A 23,935-nucleotide genomic window follows, 5' to 3' on the forward strand; every position below is an offset into this window, starting at 1 on the left:
CTGTCCTCCTCGAAGTCCTTAAACTGTCATGGCTCTGCTGGGCTGTCGCACAGCTGGATCCTCTGTGGCTCCAGAGTCCGGGGATCACGGACTTGGGCAGGGCCTGCCCATGGCCACGCAGGCTCCCTGGTGCAGATGCGGGCCTGAGTCTGGGGTTTGCAGACCCAGGGCTTGGGAACTGCGCTGCCTTTGTACTGAAGTCAGTCACCTCAAGGGGTTGCTTCAGTCCAAGAGGCCCGCTTCCCCTGGCGCTGGGCTTCCCCTGTTATGGTTCCGCTTCTCTCTGCTGTTTGACGGGGGCTGTTGGACACTGGCCGACCTCAGTCTGACGAATGTGGCGCTCCGCTGGCCCAGGTCCTTGCACAGACCACTGGGGTCTGAACACCAAGCTTGACCGAAGGTGCTCCAGGACTAAGGTCCTGTTCCATTTATACGCATGAGCTCAGCCATCGATCTAAAATCCCAGAGGCACTGGGTCCTGGAAGCTCAACTGGGGGGAGCCATGTGCTGTGCCACAGCCAGTCCTCTCTGTGTGACCGTCCTCCAAATGCTCTTGTTAAGCCTCTGCTCCCAGCATAGATTCCTCTCCTCAGAGCCATTTTATTCAAGGAGACTTACTGCCCCTTCCTGGCCCTGGGCCTTGACCTGGGACATGCAGAGTGACCACAGCATTCGGGCGTCTACTCCTTCCTTCCAAAAAGCCTCCTATGCACACGGAACCCTCCCCTGTGCACCAGAAATCTCAGTCAGCAAGGATCTTGCTTCTCTAATCTCTGGGCTGTGGGTGCTGCTCCCCCTGTATCTTCTGACCTAAGTCATCACTTAGATGACTGCATGTGGATTAAAAGCTTGGCTTCTTTTTTAATTTTACTTTTTAGAAAGATTTTATTTATTTATTTTTAGAGAGAGGGGAAGGGAAGGAGAAAGAGAGGGAGAGAAACATCAGCGTGTGGTTGCTTCTTGTGTGCCCCCCGCTGGGGACCTGGTCCGCGACCCAGGCATGTGCCCTGACTGGGAATCAAACCAGCGACCCTCTGATTTGTAGGCTGGCGCTCAGTCCACTGAGCCACACCAGCCAGGGCAAGCTTGGCTTCTCTTGTTAAATTGCCAGGAGTCTGGAGGGGGCAGCCTAGACTGGAGAGGCGGCCTGGCTGTGTGCACAGCGCACACAGGTGAGTCGTGGAGGCAGCGGCAGAGACATGGAGGAGCAAGCGAGTAGCTGTGGACTCAGGTACAGAGGCTGAGGTAGCTGTGACCCCTCAATTTGCCTCAGTGTCTGGGACACTGTACAGTTTGCTTTACTCTCTGAGCTCCTCGCTGCCACAGGGCCTACCCATCCTGGAGGCAGGTGCTATGCGGGGGATTCTGGCATCAGTTAGAGCAGTGGACTCGGTAGCTTCAGAGGACGTCTGCCAAGTGGGAGAGTCTGTGAAAAATGGCACACTGAGGCCATGAAACGTCCCGCCTCTGCACGAAACCGCTTCTTCAGCTGAGCTCGGGATTCGGCCACCGCAGACACACCATTGGGGTGTCCCCCTTTAGTCTTCGCCCACAGTTCTCCTTTCTCTGTGGCTTCTTCTGGTTTATTTCCCTTCTCCCTCACCATACTCTGTGTGTTCTTCTCACCCCAGCTGTTGAATCGAAAAGACAAGACCACCTTTGAGAAGCTGGACTACCTGATGTCCAAGGAAGACAATTACAAGCGGACTCGGGAGTACATCCGAAGCCTGAAGATGGTCCCCAGTATCCCCTACCTAGGTAGGAGTCTGAGTCGACTTGCTATTTTTTAAGAAAACTGTTCACTGCCAAATAAGATGTTTTTATAGTTTCTAACTGAGAAATTCCCAGGGAGCTGCATGGGCCAAGGATAAAGAGGTGATTAATTGGTTGGATCCTTGGGTTGAACAGGCTGTTGCTGCTTCCCAAGGACAGGAACCTTGACGAGGGCCTTGGGGCGGGGGAGTCCTGCTTCTCACACAGGGGACCTGTGAACCCCAGGTCTCCTGACCTGCAGCCCGGAAGGGTCACGACTCCTACCTGTTCATCCCCATCTCCCAGACGGAGGGGACTCGGGCCCGAGCCCCTCTGTTCTGGCTCTCCGGGCATTATCAACATGTTTTAGATTTGTACCAACAAAATTCCAATAACGGTGATTGATTCTTCTGATTAGAAAATAATACACTTATTATAAAGACTTAGGAAGGGAATAAAGTTAATATAATTTATTATCCCACCTACAGATAATCCTATTTTGCTTCATGTCTTTTCATTCATTCGGGTGCATTTAAAATATGTGTGTTTATCCTGTTGTGGACACTTAGTGGTGTCACCTGCGTTTCTGTACCATGACTCACTCCCATCACACTGGGATCTGCTCTCCAGTGTTGACATTTAAGTTGTTTCTACATTTTGCTATTAAAATTTTGCTGTGAACATCCTTATTGCAGAAACTTCCTGCACACTGTTATGATTATTACTGTACAATAAATTCCTAGAATTGCTATTACTGGGTCCAAGTGTAAGCAGAATGTTATGCCTTTTCATGCATAGTTTTAAAGTACTCTCCAGAGAGGTGGTAACAGCTTATACTTTTATTGGAAGGGGATGAAATTACCCGTTTTTCCCACTTGCACAAATACTTTGGACTTTCGTGTGCTTTTTCTTTTCCTTTTTGGTTTTTTTTACATCTTTGCCAATTTGCTAGGTGAAAAATGCTTCTTATAGTTTGGGTTTCAGGGTTATGCTAATTTTATAAAAAATATTTCTACCTTTTTGTGATCTAAAATAGTATTCATAGCAAGGGAAATTAAGGCCTAATAGAAGTGACCTCCAACATTTTCAGGGATGTAGTGCAATTTGTTGAGATACATTTTTGACAACTTTTAACTTTTTTCCATGAGCATTATTTATTTAGATTTTCTAATTCTTCTAAAACCAATTTAGAAAATCTATTTTTTTTGTAGACAATCTATTTTTAGTAGAAAAATTGTCCATTTGATCCAAGTCTTAAAAATGATTAGCATAGAAATTTTCCTCATTTAATTTTTTTTGATCATAGAGTTTTATGATAGTCTCATAAAATTTAAACTACGCATGGTTATATTTGCTTTGTACTCCTAATAGTCTGCATTTTTCTTTTTTCTTCCTTTAATTTGCTTTGCCAGAGGTATGTCAGTTGGTCTTTCTAGGGGATTAGACGTTGTATTTGTTTATCAGTCACATTGTCCTTCTGCTTTCGGATTCACTGTATCCCACCAGCCTAGCACGTGCTTTCCCCTCCACGGTTTAACACTCTGACGTTGGGACGCATCTTTCAATGCATGACAACAAGGCGATGTGACATTCCTTAATTGGCAGCAGTTTTCTTAGTGATACATAAAATAACGGTGCATTTATAATAGATGGCTTCCTGAATTTGATGAAATTTCTGCTTTTGTCTTATAATTCACTTCTCCTGCTCCCCTTAAAGTGTTTTGTTTTTTCTATTAATTACTCAGTTGAATTATTGGTTCTTTTTTGTACATATTATTTTTGCACTTTAGTTTGGAAAACAGTGGGTATACATTTTCTTCTAACTGCTGATTTTGCTATATCCTCCACATTTTAATGTTTAGTGTTCTCACTGATATTCTTTCATTGTTCTCTAATTATGGTTTCCCTTTTTCTTTTGTCCAAGCATTACTTAAGATAGTGTTTTTTTAACTTCTAAGGGCGTGGTCTTTTTCAAGTGGCCTTACTGAGGTGTAATGCATGTACTGTCTGTGTAGAGTGCACTGTCCTGTGGCACCAGCACTGTTTAGGGCACTTTAACACCCCGAAGAGAAGCTGCGTATCCATTTGTAGTCACCCCCTTCTTTCTCCGTCACCCCACTCTCCACTCACCCGTCCTCAGCCCTTGGCAGCCACTAGTCCACTTTCTGTCTCCGTAGATTCGCTGATTCTGCACATTTCACGAAAGTTGAATCGACAGCATGCGGCCTCTTATGACTGGCTCTGTTCCTTTCACCTCACCCTGTTTCAAATGTCCGTCCGCGGTGGAGCATGACCAGTAGTACCTCGTCCCTCCTGACTGCCGAGTTGTGCTCCGTTGTGTGGACACACCACTTTCGATTCGTCCGCCCCCCGATCGGTGCGCTCGTGGGTGGCCCCGAGTTTGGGCTGTCACGCACAGCAGTGCTGTGTGCAGCTTCGGTCTTGAAAAATAGTCTTTTCTCTCACGTTTTCACATTCGCCTAGAATATGTAACATACATGCTTTCTGGGTTTTTTAAAGGGTTTGAGATGTGTCTTGCGCGTTAATATTAGATTACTTTCTGTTAATGTTTCCTGGGTGCTGGAAACAAAAGGTGTAGCTTCTCAAATTACTCATATAATTATTAAATTCTAATATTCAAATTATTTATTTTCGACAGCGTGGTCTACAGACAGGAATGTAGGCTGGAGTCTCCTCGCCCCGTATCATTTAGTTTATAGAAGTTTATAAAGCCGTTGATTTGTTTCAAAGTGCCCCCTACAAAATGATCTTGATCACGTTTCTTATTTCCCTTTACTTCTTTGAAATGTTTAAGTCTGTGAAATGTTTTATTTTTCCTTTACATTCATGTTGTAAATCTTTGACCATGTTTTGGACTCTAATAGTTTAAGCTGGTTTGTGTTATGAGTGTCCTGGGACACGGAGTTGAGCGGGACCCGACGCGAGAGACCTGCCTCGCGGCCGGGGAGCAGAAGTCTCTCGTCTGTGCAGTCCTGCGCCGCGGTGTTGGGTCGAAGACCGTCCTGTGCACTCTTGTTTCGTGTCTTCTCCCTCTTTTCCCGTCTCACCTTACGGCTGGCTGTACGCTGCAGTGTCTGTCTACTTGGTGGCTGGCAGAGCCCCTGCTCGGGTCCACAGAGGGAGGGCGTGTTGGTATGCACGGCTCCCAAGCCCACACCCACTTTGCCAGAGCCTACTCAGTGGAGGGCTGCGACGGGTGGTATTAGGGTGAGGGCAAGCCAGTGCAGTCCACTGGTTCCGTCAGCGGGCGCTCCAGGGTTGGGAAGGGTAGCCTGTTCTCTCGTGAAATGATCGCGAGAGCTGCCGTGGGCTGTCTGCTTTCCCTGTGCCTGGCACTTGGCTAGGCATTTGAGTGCATTATTGTGGTGCACGCTCACAGCAGCCTAGCGAAGAAGCAGGCACTGGGAGGTTGCCTGGGGTCACATAACTGGAAAGTAGCAGAGCCAGGATCGGCCCAGATGGCCTGGCTCTAAGCCCCAAGCTCTTGACTCTGCCCTCTCCTGACTCCCCACCTCTAGCGTCCAGGTCACTGTTCCCCTGCTCCTCCTCCCTTGCAGCTCCACCTGCGCGTCCTCTGCCACTCCTGGCTGTGGCTGGCCTCCCTCGGGCAGGGTATGCAGTGGGGAGAACTGTGACACTACTCTCAGATCACCAAGCAGTGCTGTCCTGGGTGCCCAGGGGCGTTCGTCCATGGGTCTCAGCCACGGGCAGACTGGGCCAGTACCACCTCCTCTTCGTGTCCCTTGTCATCTGTCCCAGCATATGCACCTCAGGTCCCCCGCTACAGAGAAGTCCCGTCCTCGGGCCACGGGAAGCTCCTGTTAGAGCTGCAGGGGACAGGAAGCCTGTGCCGGCCCCGAGGCCCTTGGCCGCTGAGTATCGGGTCGGATCAGCCCCTGTCCTCCATCACCTCATCTCAGCCGCCCCTTCCTGGCAGGAGAGACTCTGTGCGCAGGCCTCGTTCTCCTGCGCGGCCCTCTTGCCTCTGCCTCTCAGCCAGCCCAGCCTGCCTGTCCTCTGCTGTCCCTTGTACCCCCAGGCCAGTGGCACTGCCCTGCTCACGCCCACAGCAGAACGGCTCCTGACACAGACAGGCGTCGTAACTGCCATTGATCGCTTCACTAAGGAGCGAATCAAAATCCCAGTGGAGCCACCCACCCGAGGGCAGCCAGGGCCCCCCCCCCCCCGCATGTCCGATGGCCTCGGACAGCCGCTGCCCCCATCCAGGCTGTGGTTTCGGTCCTGGGGCTCCTCTAGAGAACCCCACCTGTCCCAGGGACAGATTCGTTTATCGAAAGAGGTGTTGTCACATGATTCCTGGAGAGTACAATATAGGGAAAAAAATGTCTGAAGCCATTCCCCCCCCCCCCCCCCCCGGTGAAGTCCTCGCTGCAGGACTCTCCCTGGGGGACAGGGAGTTCTCGGGAACAGCCCGAGGCGTCTCCAGCCGCTCTGCCGGCCCCGCTGCCCGGGCGAGACGATGACCGCCGGCTGCCAGGCGGGCGTCCGCCTGCAGTGGCGAGCGTGGGTCTCACTCGGTGGCGGTTCCTCTGGGCTTCCGCGCACCGTCCCCTGCTCGCGGGACTCCGCGCAGGTGTCCGTCTCTGTGCCTCCGGGTCCGTCCGGCGCGGGTTCTGTGCGCTGGACACTCGGTGTGCCGTGCTCCTCTTGAAGTACAGTTGGAAAAGCCCGGAGGGGAAAACGGCATTTCAAACACAAGACTCTTTGTATCTGAACCTCCTTTTCAGTTGCTTCAAAGAGTGAAAACGGTGGTGGAAAGACAGTCACGTTGGCTATTTGCAGCGTGTTTGTATCTGATGGCAGCTTTTAAATGCCCGGGTCACGCTGCAGTGCTGAGAAGAGCAGGCGGGGAGCGGGAGGAGCGGCCCCCCGCGTGTTTCGGGAGAGCCCGGCTGACTTAGAGCGCGTTCGGTTTCCGCTGCCTGAAGTCCCCTCCAGGAAACGGCCAAGTGAACCTGGAATGGAACGGACTGTAGGAGGTTTAGAGCGGGTTCTGAAGTGGCTGTAGGCAGGGCGGAGACCCGCAGTCTGCTGGGGAGCAGAGGGCCGGCGTTCTGACAGTCCTGGAGAACGCGAGCCTTTGGACCTTCCCGGCGAATTTACTCGGTGAGTTGTGCTCAGGGGGTGTCACAGCTGGTCCTCGTCCGGCGACAGGCCCCAGACACCAGCTGTGCTCCGGTGGGGCTCGCACCCCGGGCCCGACCCCGGGCAGCGAGCGAGAAACCAGAAGTGAGCTGAGCGCTGTGGGGGGAGGGGCAGAGGACCCAACAACGGGGGACCCGACCCGGTCTTGGGGACCAGGGCGGGCGTTCTGGAGGGAAGCCCCAAAGGGGACTGCGTGGGGTGAAGGGTGAGAGGCCAGCATGCCAGACAAAGACAGCAGCTTGTGCAAGAGCCGTCAAGTGGGGAAAAACATGTTTGCTGGAAAAACTGGCAGGAGAGTAGAGCGTGAGGGGGAGTGTCATGGGAAGCAGCTGGAAGGGAAGGGAGGGGTGAGGTCGCCTGGGGCCTAGATGCTCGGAGAGGGGAGCTCGGGCTCTGACCCCCTGCCCCCCCGCCCCCGCTCCCCCGCCCCTAGCAGCTGGGAACCACCGAGCAAGGGCATGACCAGACTGCACTCAGACAAGTCCCTTTGCCTGCCGTGAGTGGCTCTGAGGCGGTCAGGCTGGAGGCGGGAAGACCAGGTGGGGGACCGTGCAGAGGCCTGCGGCGTACCACTGCATTTCAGAAATGGCTAGTGGGGGGAGGGAAGCCCTTTAGAACCAGTGCGTTTGAGAGCAAAGCCTTGGAAGGACATGAAACAGCTGTCAGTGCGCAGGCCCCCCCGTACCTGATGGAGGCACATGGTGTTGGCGTGTACTCGGGCCCTGAGAAGCCACGTGTGCGTCTGAGCGGCAGCCTCCGGGAGCACAGACGCAAGGGCGAGCATGGGTGCCCCTGACCTGCCCCCAGAAGGCCGGGGGGTTGGGCTGGTGGGTGCCGCCCGCACGCCCGCCTCCCGGCACGCGGATCTGAGTGGCTGTCGCCCCTTCGGAGGGGGCTGCAGGTAGCCGAGACCAAGTCCAATGGCTCCCGAGTCAGACTTAACACGACATTATCCAGCTGTCCCCAAGTTTGCCAGCATTAAGGATAATCCTTTCCTTTAACGCCGAACTGAAAAAATTCCATTCCGTGTGCAGTGAACCCAGCGTTTCCCCCAGCACCCCTCCCGGCTCCCCCCTCCTCGTGCTTCCAGGGATCCCGAGGAATACTCGTTCGTTCCACAGATCCATCCTGGTTGCTGCACGGTGCCTCCACCAGCTGCCCGGCCCCAAACCTCGGGCCCCTCCCTCCAGTCATCTCCTGCATCTTAACCAGCCTCTCCAGCTGGACCTCTGTGGAGCCAGGCTCCTCCTTCCTTTCTTAGCCCGGGCAGCACAGCCTTAGGATGGATCAGGCGATGTCGGTGCCGCGGAGAAAAGCTGAAACCTGCACTCTGCAGCGCCTGCTCTGGAGTCCGTGGGCCTCGCCCCGCCTCCTCTTTGCCCGATGGCCGCAGGCCGCAGGGGCCAACCCGTTGCCTCCCCTCCCCCGGCCCAGGAGAACCTTTGATCGGGGGGCCCCCTTCTTCAGAACGGGGCATCCTCCCCGTCTGGGGCCCAGCGAGCAGGGAGACTGCCCTCTGACTCATCTCAGGCAGCGCCCGCCCCCGCCCCGAGTGGAGGGAGCCTTCTCCATCGTCCTGGAGAGTGGTCCGCTGTACATTTTCCCTTCCAGAAGAGAACTTTGCCTTTACTGTTGCAGTCTCAGGACTTGTTACCTTAAAATTTACATTTCTCTGCCTTGCTTCTGAGACTGGGATTTCACGGTCTTGCTCAATGTTTTTAAAAAAGCCAGTGGATGTTACTCAAGTCCTCATTTTGTGAATTAAAAAAAAAAAACTAAACAAAACACAACTTGACTTTGTGACTTGTCCGATGTCATATGCCAGGCGGAGACCGAGTTTAGCTCAGAGCCTCATGCTCTGGCTGGGGCCCCGCCCGGCCTGCGCTCGTGCGTCCTTCATTGACTGTCTCTGTCTCCATGGAGAGAAACAGTGCGGGAGGAAAACACGGTGGGGAGGGGTGTGTTTCCTGCAAGCTCCGCTGCCCGGAGCGGCACTTGTCCCTTCGGGGGCACAGGGAGGGCTTGCAGCCAGCTGTCCTCTGGGTCAGGAAGCTTCGTCCGATCTCCCGAGAGGAGGTGAGAGCACGAGCCCCTTCTGTGCAGGGAAAGTGTGTTTTCCCGGGAGGGATCCATGTGCTCACGAGGGCGACTGCCCGCTTTGACCTTTCAGTGTTTGGGTTTCTGGTTAGAAGCTACGCGTGGTAACAACAATGGCGACAGCTCAGGTTTGCCCTGCAGCACGGGAGAGCCGAGCGCTGCTCTCGTGGCCTCGTTGAATCCTCCCAACATGCCTTCTCTGAGGCAGGCACTGCTCTCTAACTTACTTCGCAGCTGCAGGAGCTACACAAGGCTTGTGCTCACACCCAGGTCTGGCCCCAGTTTCCAGCCGCTAACCGTGGGCTGTGCCCGGTGCTTCCTCCAGCAGGTCCTTCCCCTCCGGGGAAGCCAATGTGGGGGGGCAGAGAAGAGGAGGGCCTCTAGGGGCGCTCCTGTGTGGACCAGCGGACTGAGAAGGGAGCCCAGGGGCCCTGGCAGGGTCAGCTAGCCCTAAAGAAGAGGAGGGTGGCGTGGAGGAAGAACTAGTGAGTTTCTCCATCCTCTTGACTACCCTGGGGCCATTGGGACATTTCCTTGCGCTGTTTCGGAGAGGGAGAGTGAGGACAATGCCCTGAAAATCAGAAAGACTTTGTGTGGTGGGTAGCTTGTAAGGTGGCCCTCGATGGTCCCTGCCCCGGTACTCGTGCTCTTGTGTGGTCCCTTTCCCCTGAGTGTGGGCAGAACATGGTGACTTGCTTCCAACAAATAAAATGACAGAAGTAATGGAGTGCCCCTTTTGAGGCTGGGTTAGAAAAAGACTGTGCCTTCTTTGCTGGGTGCTTGCTCCCTCTTGGACCCCACAGCCTGGGGGAATCCAGCTGCTGAGCACTGCCAGTGCCGTGCAGAGGCCCCTGTGGCCGGGGACTGGCACCTGCCAACAGCCCCCTGAGCGAGCTCAGAAGCGGACCGTGCCTAAGCGGGGCCTCCGGACGAGGTGGCAGGCCCCACCCAACAGCTTAACCACATTGCTTGAGACACCTCGAACCAGAGTCGTCTAGCTAAGATACATGCGAGTACCTGACCCACAGAAAGTACGAAATAATCAGTGTTTATTGTTGGAAGCGGCTCAAGTTGGGGGTAACCTGTGACACGACACCGGATAGCCAGTGCATGCGCGATCGGCATCGTGGCCCCGCACTTATCACTCAGCCCCTTCAGCCGCCACATCTGCGCTGGGACGAGATCAGGTGTGACACTGGACACAGAAGACTGCAAGGCTGACCTCTGGGCCAGCAGGAAGCGCTAGGTCCCCCTGAGGCACCAGTTTCGAGGGCGGGAGACCCTGCAGGTCAGAGGCGTGGTTGCACTCTGAGGGGAGACGAATTCTTGCGACTCCCCGAGGAAGAAAGCTGCCTGAGGAGGGCCTGAAGGTCACCCTCGGGAGGGCCACGGTTCCCTGTCAAGTGCGTGTTGGCCTGCAGGGGGCGTCACGCCCAGACCTGCGGGGTCCGGGAAACAAGGCTGCCCTCGGGAGTGCTGGGAAAGGCTGTGCTGGGAGTGGGCGCAGCACCCACTCATTCTCTCAAAAGCTTATTAAGTTAGAAAGGTAATGTTCGTTGTAAAACTCACTCACACTGAAAAAAAGTCTGTGACGTAAAAAGCGAAAATCCCCTCCTTGCTCCCCCGTTGCTCAGAGGCAGCCACTGTTGCGGGTGGGCGTGCATTTGTCCAGACCTCTTAATCCACTTGTATGAATACGTGCGCGCAGGGATGCGAGAGTAATGCTGTGCTTTTTAGCCAAAATGGGACGTTTTGTAGGTCCTGTTTTGCATCTTTTTGTTCCACTTACAGTGCCATCAGTACTTAGTGGCATCGAGTACAGAACCTGGTTCTTGCCGACGGCACAGACGCGCGGGACTCGCTGGGTAGTGCCCGGGTGCGCGCTCATAGCTCAGCCCTGCCCCAGCTGGGGGTCGGTAGGCTGCGTCTCCTGCTCCCGTGGCGGGCTGTGCGTGGGGAACGTCCTTGCGCACGGACCCTCGCTCGCCTGTCAGAGTGCTTCTGAAACCCTGCCTTCGGGGAGTGGGGCTGCCGGGGCTGCTGCCGGCGTGCCCCCTGCAGGGGTCGCAGTGACGCGTCCAGCGGCACGGTGCGAGCCGGCCTGCGTGTCACCCTCGCGCCAGCACTAGGCACTGCCAGCCATTGTTTTTCTGATAAAATGATAGGTGGAAGAGGACGTCTTTTAACACACATTTCTCTTCCCACCGCTCCTCTGTGCTCTTGGAAGGGAAGCCGCTTTTCCCCTCCAGACACATGTGTCCTGGGCCCTTCTGGGGTTAGGCAGCCAGGCCTTCGGGCTTCCCACCCAGCTGCTCAGCCTCCCTGCGCTCCTGCTCCTGCTCCTGCTCCTGCTCCTGCTCCTGCTCCTGCTCCTGCGTCCCGAATAGCTGTCCTCAACCGCTCTCCCTGCGCCCCAGCACGGCCCTGCACTCCGGCACGGCCCCGCGCCGTCCTGATCAGTGAGGAAAGGCCGCCTGGCTGTCGGTCCCTGCTGAGAGGAGGCTGGCAGAAATTCATTCCCCGCGCACACTGGTCTGGGGCTTTGTCAGCATTCTGGGCTCCAGGGAGGCCAAGTGCTTCTCATTTTCTCCCTAATTTGAGATGATTAGGGCGTTGGCTTCTGTCATCACAGAACCTCAGAAGGGAGTTCTGATTCCATCCCCTCTACACTAGCTATGCTTCCAGGCTCTGGGCCACTCCCAGCTCTGCTAACGGTCAGGGAAAGTGTGGCCTGTCCACCCTTGCCCAAGGAGCTCTCTTCGTCTTCTTCTTTTTGAGATTTTATTTATTTATTTTTAGAGAGAAGGGAACAGAGGGAGAAAGAGAGGAAGAGAAACATTGATCAGCTGCCTCTCACATACCCCTAACCACGGGCCTGGCCTGCAACCCACACGTGTGCCCTGACTGGGAATCGAACTGGCAACATTTTGGTTTGCAAGATGCTATCCAACCCACTGAGCCACACCAGTCAGGGCAAGGAGTTCTCTTCTATCGTGAGATGCCCCTCAGCTTCAGGAGGGTACATGTGCTAAAGGAGGGGCAGAGGGAGCACACCCTGACCAGCCCATGGGGTCAGATGTGAGCACGAGGTGACAGCCAGACCAGCCACAAGAGGGACACTCTGAGTGCCAAAGGGTGGGGCTGGGCTGTAGGTTGTACGATAAGTGGCTCTCTTGTCCCATGAGAGGAAGGGAGAAAGGCAGGGCCCAAGAGCTTTGGTCCTGGCAAAGGGTTGGGAGCCCCGAGAAACTATGAAATACTCTCCATCATTGCCCTCTATTATTCTGTGCCCTGCCCACTGCTCTGAAATTGGGCACGTAGCCCTGAGCTGGCTTTCTGACCTCTGGGGACTGCCGTCCACCCAGCTGCCTCTGCACAGCCGGGCTGGCCAGCCACCTCACACACCCGCTCCTGTGGGCAGGAGGCTCCGCGCTGCCATGATTCTTAGGCATCTTGGAGTGGTCATGGGCGACGGGAGAGCCTTGGCCACTCAGGTGGATGCCCCGGGGGGCAGAGGTCTGATGCCGCAGAGACAGGAGCTCAAGTCCTGAGTGTCCCAGACTGCACGTTCCTGGTCAGGTCCCTTGCACCTCTGAGCCTCTATTTCTCTTGTGTGGAGAGGAGGGTAATTACAGACCCCGCCCCACAGGCTTGTTGTGAGAGTGCGAGGAGACACCTTAGGTGGTGGGTGGTGTGAGCATCAGCCAGGGCAAAGTGCTGCCAGGAAGACCACCACGGTGGAGACCCCTGAGACTCATCCACGGAGAGTGTTGAAAAAGTCAGCGTATCGAGGAAGGGCAGGAAGAGCCCCATCTGGGCACAGACAGTTGTCGTGTAGCGACCCAGCGGGGACCAGAGGGGTTGGATGTGCTCTCTGGTGAGGGCCGGGGTCAGCAGTGGAGGGGCCGGAGGTGGGGCGCAACCTACCCAGGACGGAGTGGGACGGAATTCATCTAGCTGGCAAAATCTGGTCCCTGGAGAAGATGGGGACCGGCGAGAGCTGGAGTATAGTCTAGACACTTTTTGGAAATAGACCCAAGCCGTGAGCCCTCCTTTTCTGGGAACCTGGGAACTCCCCAGCCTCTCCCACAGCACTGGACTCCAGCAGCCATGTTCATCCTGCCCGCTCGGTGCAGAGGCAGAGTTGGGGGGACTGAGGAGGACGCCCACCCCGAGGGGCCGGTCGGACCCTCCGGCCGGCAGTTGGCGTGGGAAAGGAGAGGTGCTTCTCGGCCTTTGCCGGCGCCCAGAGCGGGAGGGCGTGTGAGCTCAGGAATTCCGTGCTGGGAAGGCAGATGGATGTGTGGTGGGAAACGGAGAAAGAGACCCTGCCAGCAAGGAAGAGGGAAGGGGAGGGGAGAGACGGAGAAAGCTGTTGTCTTGCTTCTTGACGGCCTTCCAGACAGCATCTGGTTCCCAGCCCCGGGGAGGGGAGGCCCCGCTGCATCCCTGCGCGTGGACTCTGGGAGACACGTCGTGTCCTTGCGTAACCAGCTTACTAAATGAGCTGGACTCGGCCAGGTGTGGGAAGAAACCAGCTTTGCAGCCTACTCGTTTTATTCCCAGTCGCGGCTGAAAACCTGGCAGGCCCCTCCAGCTGCCTGCTCTTGGGCGTGACAAAGCCCAGTTGTCGCGTCCTGTGTGCACAGAGGGCACGACAGAACAGTCACGCCCTGACAGTCAGGGCGTCCCAGACGGCGTCCCAGTGTCAGAACCGGGAGACTGGGCTCCTGCAGCCGGACCAGACCCAGAGGCCGGGGCCGGGGGCGGGCTCCGGGCAGCGTCCCCTCTGGGTCCCGCTGTCCTGCTTTCCCCGCTGGCGGGCCTAGGGGTGTGGCCCTTGGGCTGAGGGAGAAGTGAGGGGTAAGCGGTCATCTTTTGTGGCTGGTTGGGTTGTTGTCCAGAACTTGTGCCCCTGCTGTCTTTTTCCCTCTTTGCTGCCTCTTCTCCCTTGTTCCTGCTGCTGCTTCAGACTTTCCCTTCTGGGCACCACCGACTCAGCTGCCCTGGGAGGGTAAGGCTTCTCTTCCAGCTTACGACTCCTTGATTGGCTGCTGGCCTCCCACACCTTCCACCTGCCCCCCATCCAGGCCACCCTCTGGCTCCTAGGAGACCTGAGTGAGTCCTTGCCTCCCCGCCCCCACCAGTGGGCTTGCTGTTTGCTGCCAGCGAGGTCAGCTTCTCGCCGCTCCCTGCCTGAGGCCTGCAGACTCGAGGCCCGGGTCAGGCGGCAGTGCTCGTGCGTGCCCACGCCAGACTCTTGGATGGTCCCTTGAAGTCCCTCTCACTTGATTGAGAGTGAGGGGCACACCCACCCTCCCTGTGGTGGTGGGGGACAACTCATTCCCTCACCCCAGGATGTTTTTCCTGCACTTCTTTCGCAGGCTGCCGGTGGGCCGGGTGCGGACGCTATAGGACCAGCCCGGGGCCACCCCTGCAGGAATGGTTTTGCACCGGCTCCAGCATGGGGATGCGAGCCTTGGGAGGCTAGGTGACAGTGAGGCAGAAGGAGAGGCGAGTGGTCACCCTGAGGCAGAGAGCGGGGCTGGAGTGCAGAGATGGGTGGACCTTGGTGAGCGGGAGACAGAAGTCCTGTCTGACCTGAGCAGTTGAGTAGATGGCGCCGTTCGGTGGAACGGGACCAGACCTGGAGGAAGGTGTTTTAGGTGCTGATCACACTGCCTGGAGGCGTCTCCAGGACATCCAGGCCACACCCGTAAGGGCGTGGAACTCCACGGGACCGTCTCAGCCTGGGATGCTGTCGTGGGGCTCCTGGGGTGTCAGTGGGGACCAGAGACAGGGAGAGGGTGATTTAAATGATTTTGGTGCACGTCCCTGGTCTGAATCTCCTCCTGGTTTCACTGAGAGAGGCTCTGATATAGGGGGTCCCAGGAAGGCATTCCAAAACATTAACACGCAGTGCAGATACTTCCAAATACCACTGATGGCTTTTATTGCAGATTTGTGCCATTACAAGGATAATCTGGGAATATATTAAACATGAACCCTCCCTTTTATATACACAAAACACGCTACATGGTACACTTCGTGAGAATGCTGAGGTAATAGGCACACACCCAGACACGGACAGTTCCAAATGTGCCAACATCTCGCACACCCGGCCCACGCGCCCACCGGGAGGCTCTTCCCTCGACCCATCTCTGCTCCCTGCTTGACGATAGTTCTGGCAGTGCCGAGTCGGACACTTCGCAGCCAGCGGGCTTGGAAAGCTACCTTGCTGCGATGCAACAGACAAGGGGCCGGTGGCCCCCGGTTATTCAGTGACTCACGAGAAGTGGCCAGCTCTCATTCAGTGGTGCCTGCGTTCTCCGGGGAAGTGTCGTTAGGGGGTGAGGTGTGGACTCTAGTCGGCCTGAGAGCGCAGGCCCTGTGGTCTGTAGCCAGCCGGGGGTCCCGATGGTCAGATGATGGCTTCTCTTCAATGGAGTGTCTCCTGGGCAAGGTAGGTTATTATCTCTGTGAAGATTAAAATGACATGTAGGCTAACGTGTGAATGGAAAATACAAAACTGCAAATGCATTACCTGTGTGGCTGGTAGTTAGCTTTGGGCCTGGCCTGGCCTGGCCTTTCCTGGCCAGAGCGCTGGAGCCCAGACTGTCTTCCTACTCAGAGGCTAAGGAATCTTGGAAGGACGGCGTGGGGGAGAGGCGAGCAGAAAGGTCCCTGGAAGTGCAGTGAGCGGCCGAGGACTCATGCCCAGGGCACTTAGGGAGCGGGGGTTGACCAGATGAATACTCGAGGGGCGGGCGGCCAGATGGGTAGAGAAGTCCTGAGAATCGGGGAGAGTGTAGAGATGGAGATGGAGGGGGATTTTGCAATTTGACCAGGTGCCCAAAGGGGGCCTTAAGTCAGGAAGCTGGAAACCGGTAAAAGAGAGAGAGAGAGAGAGAGAGGCAGGCACTCCTGGAGGAGTTCGGCATGCGGACGCCAAGGATCAGTCTTTGAAGGACAGAGCTCTGCAGCCTGTGACTCAAGTCACACAACCTGGGGAAATGCTGTTCTCCTAAGGGCAGTGCTGTTGGTAAGAGCTCAGGTATATGTGTGTTTAGGTGTAGAAGGCAAACCTATATATGTATCTAGATTTTTATATGTGCCATATATCTAAATGCACATATATGTAGTATACACACAAGTGTGCAAGGTCGGCTCATACACGTGTATATTATGAAGGTATTTTGAAGTTGTGTTTTTATTGTAGGGACTTAATTAACTTAAAGAAAGACCGGTCTGCAGTCCTGTCTGGAAACCCGAGGGGCTGTCTGGCGTGAGGACCACTGTGGGGACAGAGAACACTGTCCCATCCAGTTCCGTTATCTGCCGCAGTGACTGGGGAAGACAGACTCCAGCATCCCGGTCCTCCCGGCCCCCGGCGGAGTGGCGAGGAGGTGCTTTCTGCTCTGGGGCCAGCGTGGCAGGGGAAGGCTCCTGGCAAAGGCCACGGGAGGTCAGGAGGGGAGCTGGCTTAGTGGAAGGTGTTGGGATTGGGCCGGATCATCATCACCACTTTCTTGAGTGAGTAGGAGCCCCCTCGGAACTCAGCCCAGTAGACTCCGTCCTGGTAGCGGCTCCGGTAGTGGCCCCCGCGGTACCAGACCCCGTTGAGGTTGGAGTGCGCGCACGCGTTGTACCACCAGCCTCCCTTCTGGTAGTGGGCACAGTTTCCTGCGGGAGAGAGGGGGACGGGAAGGTGTGAGGGAGGAGGTGGCTTTGCCCGCGCCCACCGCTTGCTGGGGGACTTCAGCAGGACACTGTCTGGGGGGGGGGCCTTTGGAGCAAGAACGCTTGGGAGGGGGACTGTGTGTCAGACCCGCCCAGGCCTGCCTGCTGAGGCTCGGCCTTCTGACCAACGAGCTGTGTGATCTTGGGCAAGCGACTTCACCTCACCGAGCCTTCACATTCTCACTGTAAAATGAGGGTAGACATGATGCGTCCCGCACAGCACTGCTGTGGGAATTGAATAGAGGCACGTGGTAGGCACGTGGCCCGGGGCCTGGTGCGGAGGGAGCGCTGGAGGGGACGGCACACCCTGGGTTTGAACAGAAGATGGCAGTGGCCTGAGGTGGGCGGGGCAGGAGGCAAAAGGGTTTGTCTTAGGAATTTTTTTTAAAGAGTTGAAACTGTTGGATCGGGAGTCTTTATAGGATGGCAAAGGAAGTGTTTAAGAGAAAATTCTCCTCCCTCTCCAGCCAGCATTCCGGCCAAACATTTTTTTTAATTTCATAAAAGAAAGATATTTTTATGAAACGTTTGGCACTGTCCTATCAGTCTGGGTTTTTCTGCCAAGGACAAGCTGCTTGGCACCGCAGGAAAAGCATGGGCAAGGTGCAAGCGGGCGCAGGGGCACCGCCCCCACAGGAGGGTGGCGGCGGAGGGGCCACGCTGCTTGGGCTGCTCTGAGTCAAAAGAGGGGCCTTCCTGGTGTCTGGACCAGGCCTAGGAAGCAGGCGGCCACTCAGGGAAAGGGCTGCCCCAGTCCAGCCTGTAGGCTGGGGCCCTGGTGGGCCTGGTGGCCCTGCTCTGGCCGAGGCCTCAGGAGGAGGTGAGGAGGGAGCGGCCAGCTGAGGCAGAAAGCTGAGGGGAGCCCCGACAGCCCAGGTTTCCCCAGCCTGTTTCTCGGGTTCCTCTGAGCCACGCCTCGAGGCCACAAGGACCGAGGGGCAGTGCTGGGTTTGGGGAGCAGGGACGGCCCTGGTCAAAGAGCCGGCCTCCCGTCTGCCGGCGGAGGCCCCTGCTCAGCTCACACCACGTGCCCACGGGGACCAGCAGCTCAGCTCCTCACTGTCCACTGACCACACTTCTAGGCGGGCCTGACGGCGGCTCCTAAAACAGCCTTCTCCCGGCTCCTCATTGCCACATATGGAGGCTGAGGCCCAGGCAGACGACACAGGATGCCCAAGGGCACGTGACTGGTAGGGAATGGGGCCAGCATCACATTCTAGGGCGTGTGGCCCAGCGTCCATCCGTGGGGGTGTGTAGCCCTGACACTTGGTGCCTTGGGCAGAGAGGTGATGTGAGTGTACCCAGACTGGCCATCAGAGGTATAATTTGTACACCTCTTTCCCTTTCCCTTTCTGTAAATGTCCCTCTGACCCAGCTTTGCAAAGAGGATCTGTGGGCAGTGCGCAGAGGAGAGGACCTCTGGGGGCAGGGAGAAGGTCACGTGGCGGGGCACTGGGCCTCGGGCCCCTCCAGTTCCCAGGCCCTGGAGCCTGGGGCTCTGGCTTCGGCTGACCACTTTTCTGTAGTTTCCCCCTGGATTTGACCCCACTGGTCCTACCTGTGTAGACATCGTGGTCCCTGTCCAGGGTGGTGAACTGCTTGCCGTTGTGCCAGGTAAAGGAGTCGCCCGCGTTGCCATTGTAGTGCCCCAGCCGCAGCTTGTAATACTCGCTCTCGGGCTCCAGGCGGAAGCTGGCGTACTCCGCGAAGACCTTGCGGCCAGTCCAGTCCTCCATGGTCACCAGCAGTTTGTAGTTGCCTTGGTTCGTCAGCCAATAGATGTTCTCCAGGCCCAGCCAGTACTCGCCGTCAATGTTCCCGAACCCTTGCTGGGGGAAATGCGGGAGAGCGTTAGCGGGAATAATACGCAGTGCCCTGGCCAGCAGAGCCTGGCCATGCGACCAACACTCGGCCCCAGGCAGAGGGGCCCAGAAGCAGGTGGCGCCCAAGGCCAGGTGGCACCTGGCCGGCACCCAGCAAGCTGAGCTGCTGTCTGTAGCACCACCGCGTCGGTCCGAGGGGGGAGGCAGAGCCACGGCCCAGTGCTAGCGGCCTTTCCCGCTGTGAGGATGAGTATGCAGCCCCCTGGGAATCAGGATCCCCGAGAATGAGCTCCAGAATTAGGGCCCACAGGCCCCTGCGACAGCCCCTGGGGAGCCTCTGGACTCGGCCCTTCTGGGTTGTGCGCGAAAACGTCCTTCCCCAGGGACACCGCAGCTGGGAGGAGGCTGCTCCCCACACAGCCAGACTCGAGTGAGGGGCCACCACACACCAGCATCTCTAAATCCCCACCCCGTCCACCGGGCTTGGCGGCCTGGACCGCGGACTCTTGTCTCGCAGAAGCTGTGAGTGGCAGGCAGGGAGGGGGCCGGCGGGCTGGCAGAACTGACCCTGTCAGTGTCCTTCCTGCCGCGGAGGTTCGCGGTGTGGGGCGGCACGGGCCCTGGTGGGTCCGCACGCACCTTCCCTCTGGTGGCCCTTTCCCTGGTCAGCCAGGCTCTTGGGGCGGGCGGGGGGGACACAGTCTTTCCGTGGGCGGCACAGCAAGGCCTACAGTCCTCACCTTGTACGTCTCCCAGTTCCTAAAGAAGTTGACGGAGCCGTCCAGGCGCCTCTGGATGACGGTCCAGCCCCCGGGGTCGTGTCGCTGGTCGCACCACACCTGCATGAGCCGGTTGGTGTTCTCGGGCTTCACCAGGTAGATGGAGCTGGTGTCATGGCCGTCCTCCAGGGCCTGCAGGCAGTCTCTCCACGGGCCTGGGACACAGACGTGTGCATGTCACAGCCCTCCCTGTTGCCCGTCACCAGAGCCCTGAGTCACATCCACTCACACACACACACGCACACACACACATGCATACACACACGCACACACACGGCTGCACCCTAAGCAGCCCCAGCCTCGGGGCCGTCATCTCCTTTATCCACAGTTTCACTTCCTGCGGTTTCAGTCCCACAGTCAACCATGGTCTGAAAATATTAAATGGAAAATTCTAGAAATAATTCATAAAACTTAAATTGCATGCCATTTTGAGGAGCGTGTTGAAAGCTCACACCTTCCCACTCTCTCCCGCCGGGGACGTGAATCATCACCCCCTGCCCGGTGGGCCCATGCCGTGCGCCCTCCCCGCCCATCCGTCACGGAGCAGCTGCCTTGGCGATCAGGCCAGCGGCCACCGTGTCGCAGCGCTCGTAGTCACTCTGCTCACACACGGCCGCAGAGTGCGAGAGCAGTGTGCCAGCAACTCGGACGTGCCGCCGAGAAGCTGCCGAGTGCTTGCTTGAAGGGAAAAGGTGAGAGTTACCGAGTTATTAAGGAAAGGGAAAAGTGTCTGCTGAGGTTGCTAAGGTCTATGATAAGAACGAATATTCTCTTTGTGAAATTGTAAAAAAGGAAAAAGAAATTTGTGCTACTTTGCTGAGAGAGACAGCACATTCATATAACTTTTGGTATGTTTAGATTGTTTTATTTTCCATTATTGTTAATCTCTTACTGTGTCGAATTAATATATTAAGCTTTATCACTGGTATGTATGCATATATGGGAAAAAACATCATATGTCTGTCCAGAAGGTATCCAGCCATGTAATATGAAAAACAGACATTTATTGAAGAAGATGCAAGATACAAGGACCATTGGTACATAGGACAATGACACCTCAGTCCCCTTCAAAGTAGGCACCTTGGGACCTCACACAGTTCTCCCAGTCACCATCAGCTGCCCTGTCATATTTTCCTGAATCTCATGAATGGTCTGAAATCTCTTCCCTTTCAAAGGTGATTTTAGTTTTGGGAAAACACAGAAGTCACAGGGCACCAAACATGGGCTGTAGCGGGGCTGAGTCACCTGGGTGTTTTGATGTTTCTCCAAAAAACTCTGCATGAGACGTGATGCATGAGTGGGTGCATTGTCATGATGAAGCTGCCCATCACCAGTTGCCCATAGTTGCTGCCTTCTGAATCATCCAAATAGCATCCTCAGAGGGATGTTCAAGCTTAATGTAAAATTTGATGCAGATTCATTGCTCTACTCAGTCATTTTGAATGCGACGGCCACACAGTGCACATGCTCACTGAGTGGCATCTACCGCCCCCACTGACTAGTACTGAGAAGTCATCATTGTTCACGCATGTGCATTCCAGTCCACTCTCCTTGGCTGCCAGGTTACGTCGTTGTTGTGCAAACCGTTCTCATTATATTAACAATGGCTGGACTTTTTCTGTCCACTGGACTTCCACTGGACAGACCTCATACATGGTTTGGTACTCTCTGTGGTTCCAGGCACCCACTGGGGATCTTGGAATGCACCCCCCAAGGAATAAGGGGAACCACTGAAATGCGACATAAAGACAGGAGTTCAGGGCTAGGGGTCAGGATGCCTGGACTCCGCCCGCTCCCCACCCTCCCGTCCCTCACAGTGTGATCTGGGCAAGCTCCTCACCTCTCCAAGCCCTCGGTTTCCCTGTTTCCAGAAGGGAGATCATCTTTACCTCATTTAAGGTTGTAAGGGTTACTGAGGCCGTCCGTGTGGAGTTCCTGGAGTGATTTTTCTTTCGAAGTTGGTTACGCTGGCAAAGAGAGACGCGTGCCCACTGAAATGCAGCGGCATTCCTCAGCCCCTTGCGGGCTCCGGTGGCCTCGCCCCGTCCGAGGATGGGCTGGCTGCCCTTCCGGGCACTGTGGGCGGAGGCCGGCCGGCGGCGCTCACGCTGACTCCACACGCGCCTTCTCGCTGACAGCGCTCGGGGGCAGTTGCTGCGGTTTTCAGTAAATGGACTTGCGAGGAGTCACAGGGGCCCAAGCAGTGCCCCAGATTTGGCCACGTAGCCAGCGATTTCGGGATGCTTCTGGGGTTCAGACACTGGCCTCCAAGCATCTTGTGGGGAACCAGGTTCCCTTCCTGCTTCGCCTGTGCGTTTTCCAAGCAAAGCTCACTTGGGGCCAAATGCTTGTTGGTCCCACGTTCTGAGGTGGCTGTCCCACGGGCAGGTCTGTGAACTTCAGGGGTGGTGCCCAGGACACACCCCAATCCCTGCCTCTCTCCTGACTCTGAGACCAGACGCGTTCTGGGACTTTCTGGGACTTTCTGGGCCTTTCTGGGCTTGAGCAGCCCCAGCCAAAGGTCTCCCCCTTCCCCACCCCCACGTTCCCTGCGGTTTCCCGAGTTCAGTCGTCAGTGCCGACGGCAAGGAGGCACAAACCTGAGTCACCAATGTGCAAATATGCCTGGTTCTTCTTCCTCCTTCATCTGAAGAACATTGGAAAGGTTTTCAGGACCTAGCCATTGACCTACATATTTATTTTAGTAACTTTACATTTTAAAATAAATAAAATCGCCACACTTTGCTTCAGCTTCTCTTCAAAATATTCCCCAAACCGAGATGCTTAAGATCAAAAGTGCTAGGAAAATTCCATCTTGTTCTTTCTATTAATGTGTGTGTTTACTCAGCAAGTATTTATTGAGCCCCAGGCCTGGCAGGTACTGCGCTGGCAGCCAGTGTGGGGCTGCTCTCAGGTCCAGCGAGGGAGGAGCCGACCTCACCCGCCTCCTCTCCGCCTCCGTCCTGGGGAATCACGTCCTTCCCGCCCTGTGTGTGGGGGAGGGGGATGGGGGGGCTGGGGTGACTCCTGCCGCAGGCGTGCTCAGCTTCACCTGTGCAGATCGAGCTTCTCCATTCCTTCCTGGCTGGTGGTTGGGCTCCATTAGTCCACGTGGGATGGCGGACCAAGAAAAGTGTGGGTCTGGGGGCTTCGTCACGCATCTCAGGTGGGCTTTTCCTGGGTCCTTGCCGCTGTGCTTGAGCAGCCTCCTGGAACCTGACGGGCAGGCGGGGGCTGGCCTGGCCCGCCCCTCCGTCCGCAGAGCCCAGGACAGGGCGGAGAAGAAAGGCTGGCGTGGGCGCTCACCGCCGACAGCTAACCCGGGGCGAGCCCCCTCCAGCCTCCAGGACCGGCTTCTCGCCCATCTGCCTGTCCACCAGCTTGCTCTCCCCTCCAGAGGGTGGGTGCCACCCCACGCACCGCCTGGCAGCAGATCGGGCACAGGAGGCTGCTTCCCCCTTCGCTTGGTGCCTCTTCCATCCTGGGAAGGGGCGGCAGGGCCCCAGCAGGAGCATTCACGAAGGAGAAAAAGTTTTGGTTGAGTTCGGCCCACAGCCCCAGGGCCCATGGCTGAGAAGGGGAGTCTGTCCCCTGCAGCTGGAGCAGAGTGGGCAGTGGGCATGGGAGGCCCCCCAGCCTTGACCGCGGCAGAAGCACAGGAGGGACTGCTGGGTGCGAGGGCTGGGCCGGAAGACCCGGCAGAAGCCTGCGGAGTAACACGCCCTGGAAACCAGCAGCGGGGCCCCTCACCGCAGGGCTCCTGCGCATTTCTAGCGGGAAGGCCGCTTTGAGGGCGGTGCCACGTGGGGCGGGGCTTCGGTGGTCCCGGGAGAGGGCCCCTGCCGGCCCAGCTACTTTCGTCAACGGTTTTAGCTTTTCCTGGGGCAGTTCTACAGAGAGCTCCCCTGAAAAGGCAAGTGTTTTAAATGTTTTGGGATCACCGGTCCCTTTAAGAATTTGGAAAGCGCTCTAGACCCTCTAGTGGGCTTTTCGGCATGACTTGCTTTCTAACACCACCGAGCAGGTATGCGATGCTGTTACCAAGGACCCCCGTACGTCCCTGCGCCCTGCCTCTCTCCCGGTAGCCGGGACCCATTCGCTGTCGTCCGCAACCACGTTTCCAAACGGTTTGCCCTCCGAAGCCCACGCAGAGCCCCGGCAGAGCTCCTGCATTCAGACAGAGTCCCTTTTCCTTCGGCGGCGGTCAGGAAATTAAGTGATGGGTGAAAATCAGTGAGAAAAGCATTAAGCACAGAACACTGGCCAACGATCAGGTAGCAGAAAACGGCAGCAGCGAGGTGGCCCTGTGACTCCGTGGAGGCGGCTGGTCAGAAGGGCTTGCTGTGCTGCGAAGTCTGTGCCCGCGGCCCGCATGCAGTGTGGCTGCGGGGGGCGAGGCGAGGGGCCGGCTCTGACTGAGGTCGCCGCGGTGGGAGTGTGGGGGTGGGGCCGGAACCCCACACTCGGAGGCCGGAGCCCTCCTTGGCTTAGATCTTGGCGGCCCCACCGCCTCACAGTGGGACTTTGGGCAGGCCCTCGAGCCTCGGCGTTTTGTTC

At 56.7% G+C, this 23,935-nt stretch overlaps 2 protein-coding genes across 6 annotated transcripts in view; one reads left to right on the forward strand and one right to left on the reverse strand.

The window, feature by feature from the left end:
- Nucleotides 1-23,935, forward strand: part of RALGPS1 (Ral GEF with PH domain and SH3 binding motif 1) — a 229,697-nt gene that overhangs the window by 98,886 nt on the left and 106,876 nt on the right. For all 5 annotated transcript variants that reach the window (XM_045846480.1, XM_045846479.1, XM_045846483.1 and 2 more), the window contains exon 8: nucleotides 1,632-1,758. In XM_045846480.1, coding sequence (XP_045702436.1) covers nucleotides 1,632-1,758 — 127 coding nt within the window. The remainder of the gene's footprint in view (nucleotides 1-1,631; nucleotides 1,759-23,935) is intronic.
- Nucleotides 14,963-23,935, reverse strand: part of ANGPTL2 (angiopoietin like 2) — a 34,941-nt gene continuing 25,968 nt past the window's right edge. Inside the window, exons 3-5 of the mRNA XM_045846485.1 lie at nucleotides 19,340-19,533; nucleotides 18,335-18,605; nucleotides 14,963-16,719 (exon numbers count right to left, since the gene is read on the reverse strand). Coding sequence (XP_045702441.1) covers nucleotides 16,520-16,719; nucleotides 18,335-18,605; nucleotides 19,340-19,533 — 665 coding nt within the window. The 3' untranslated portion in view covers nucleotides 14,963-16,519. The remainder of the gene's footprint in view (nucleotides 16,720-18,334; nucleotides 18,606-19,339; nucleotides 19,534-23,935) is intronic.

Source organism: Phyllostomus hastatus, unplaced genomic scaffold (assembly GCF_019186645.2).
Source record: "Phyllostomus hastatus isolate PE091 unplaced genomic scaffold, TTU_PhHast_1.1 phas_contig_495, whole genome shotgun sequence".
In the NCBI taxonomy this organism is placed as follows: Eukaryota; Metazoa; Chordata; class Mammalia; order Chiroptera; family Phyllostomidae; genus Phyllostomus; species Phyllostomus hastatus.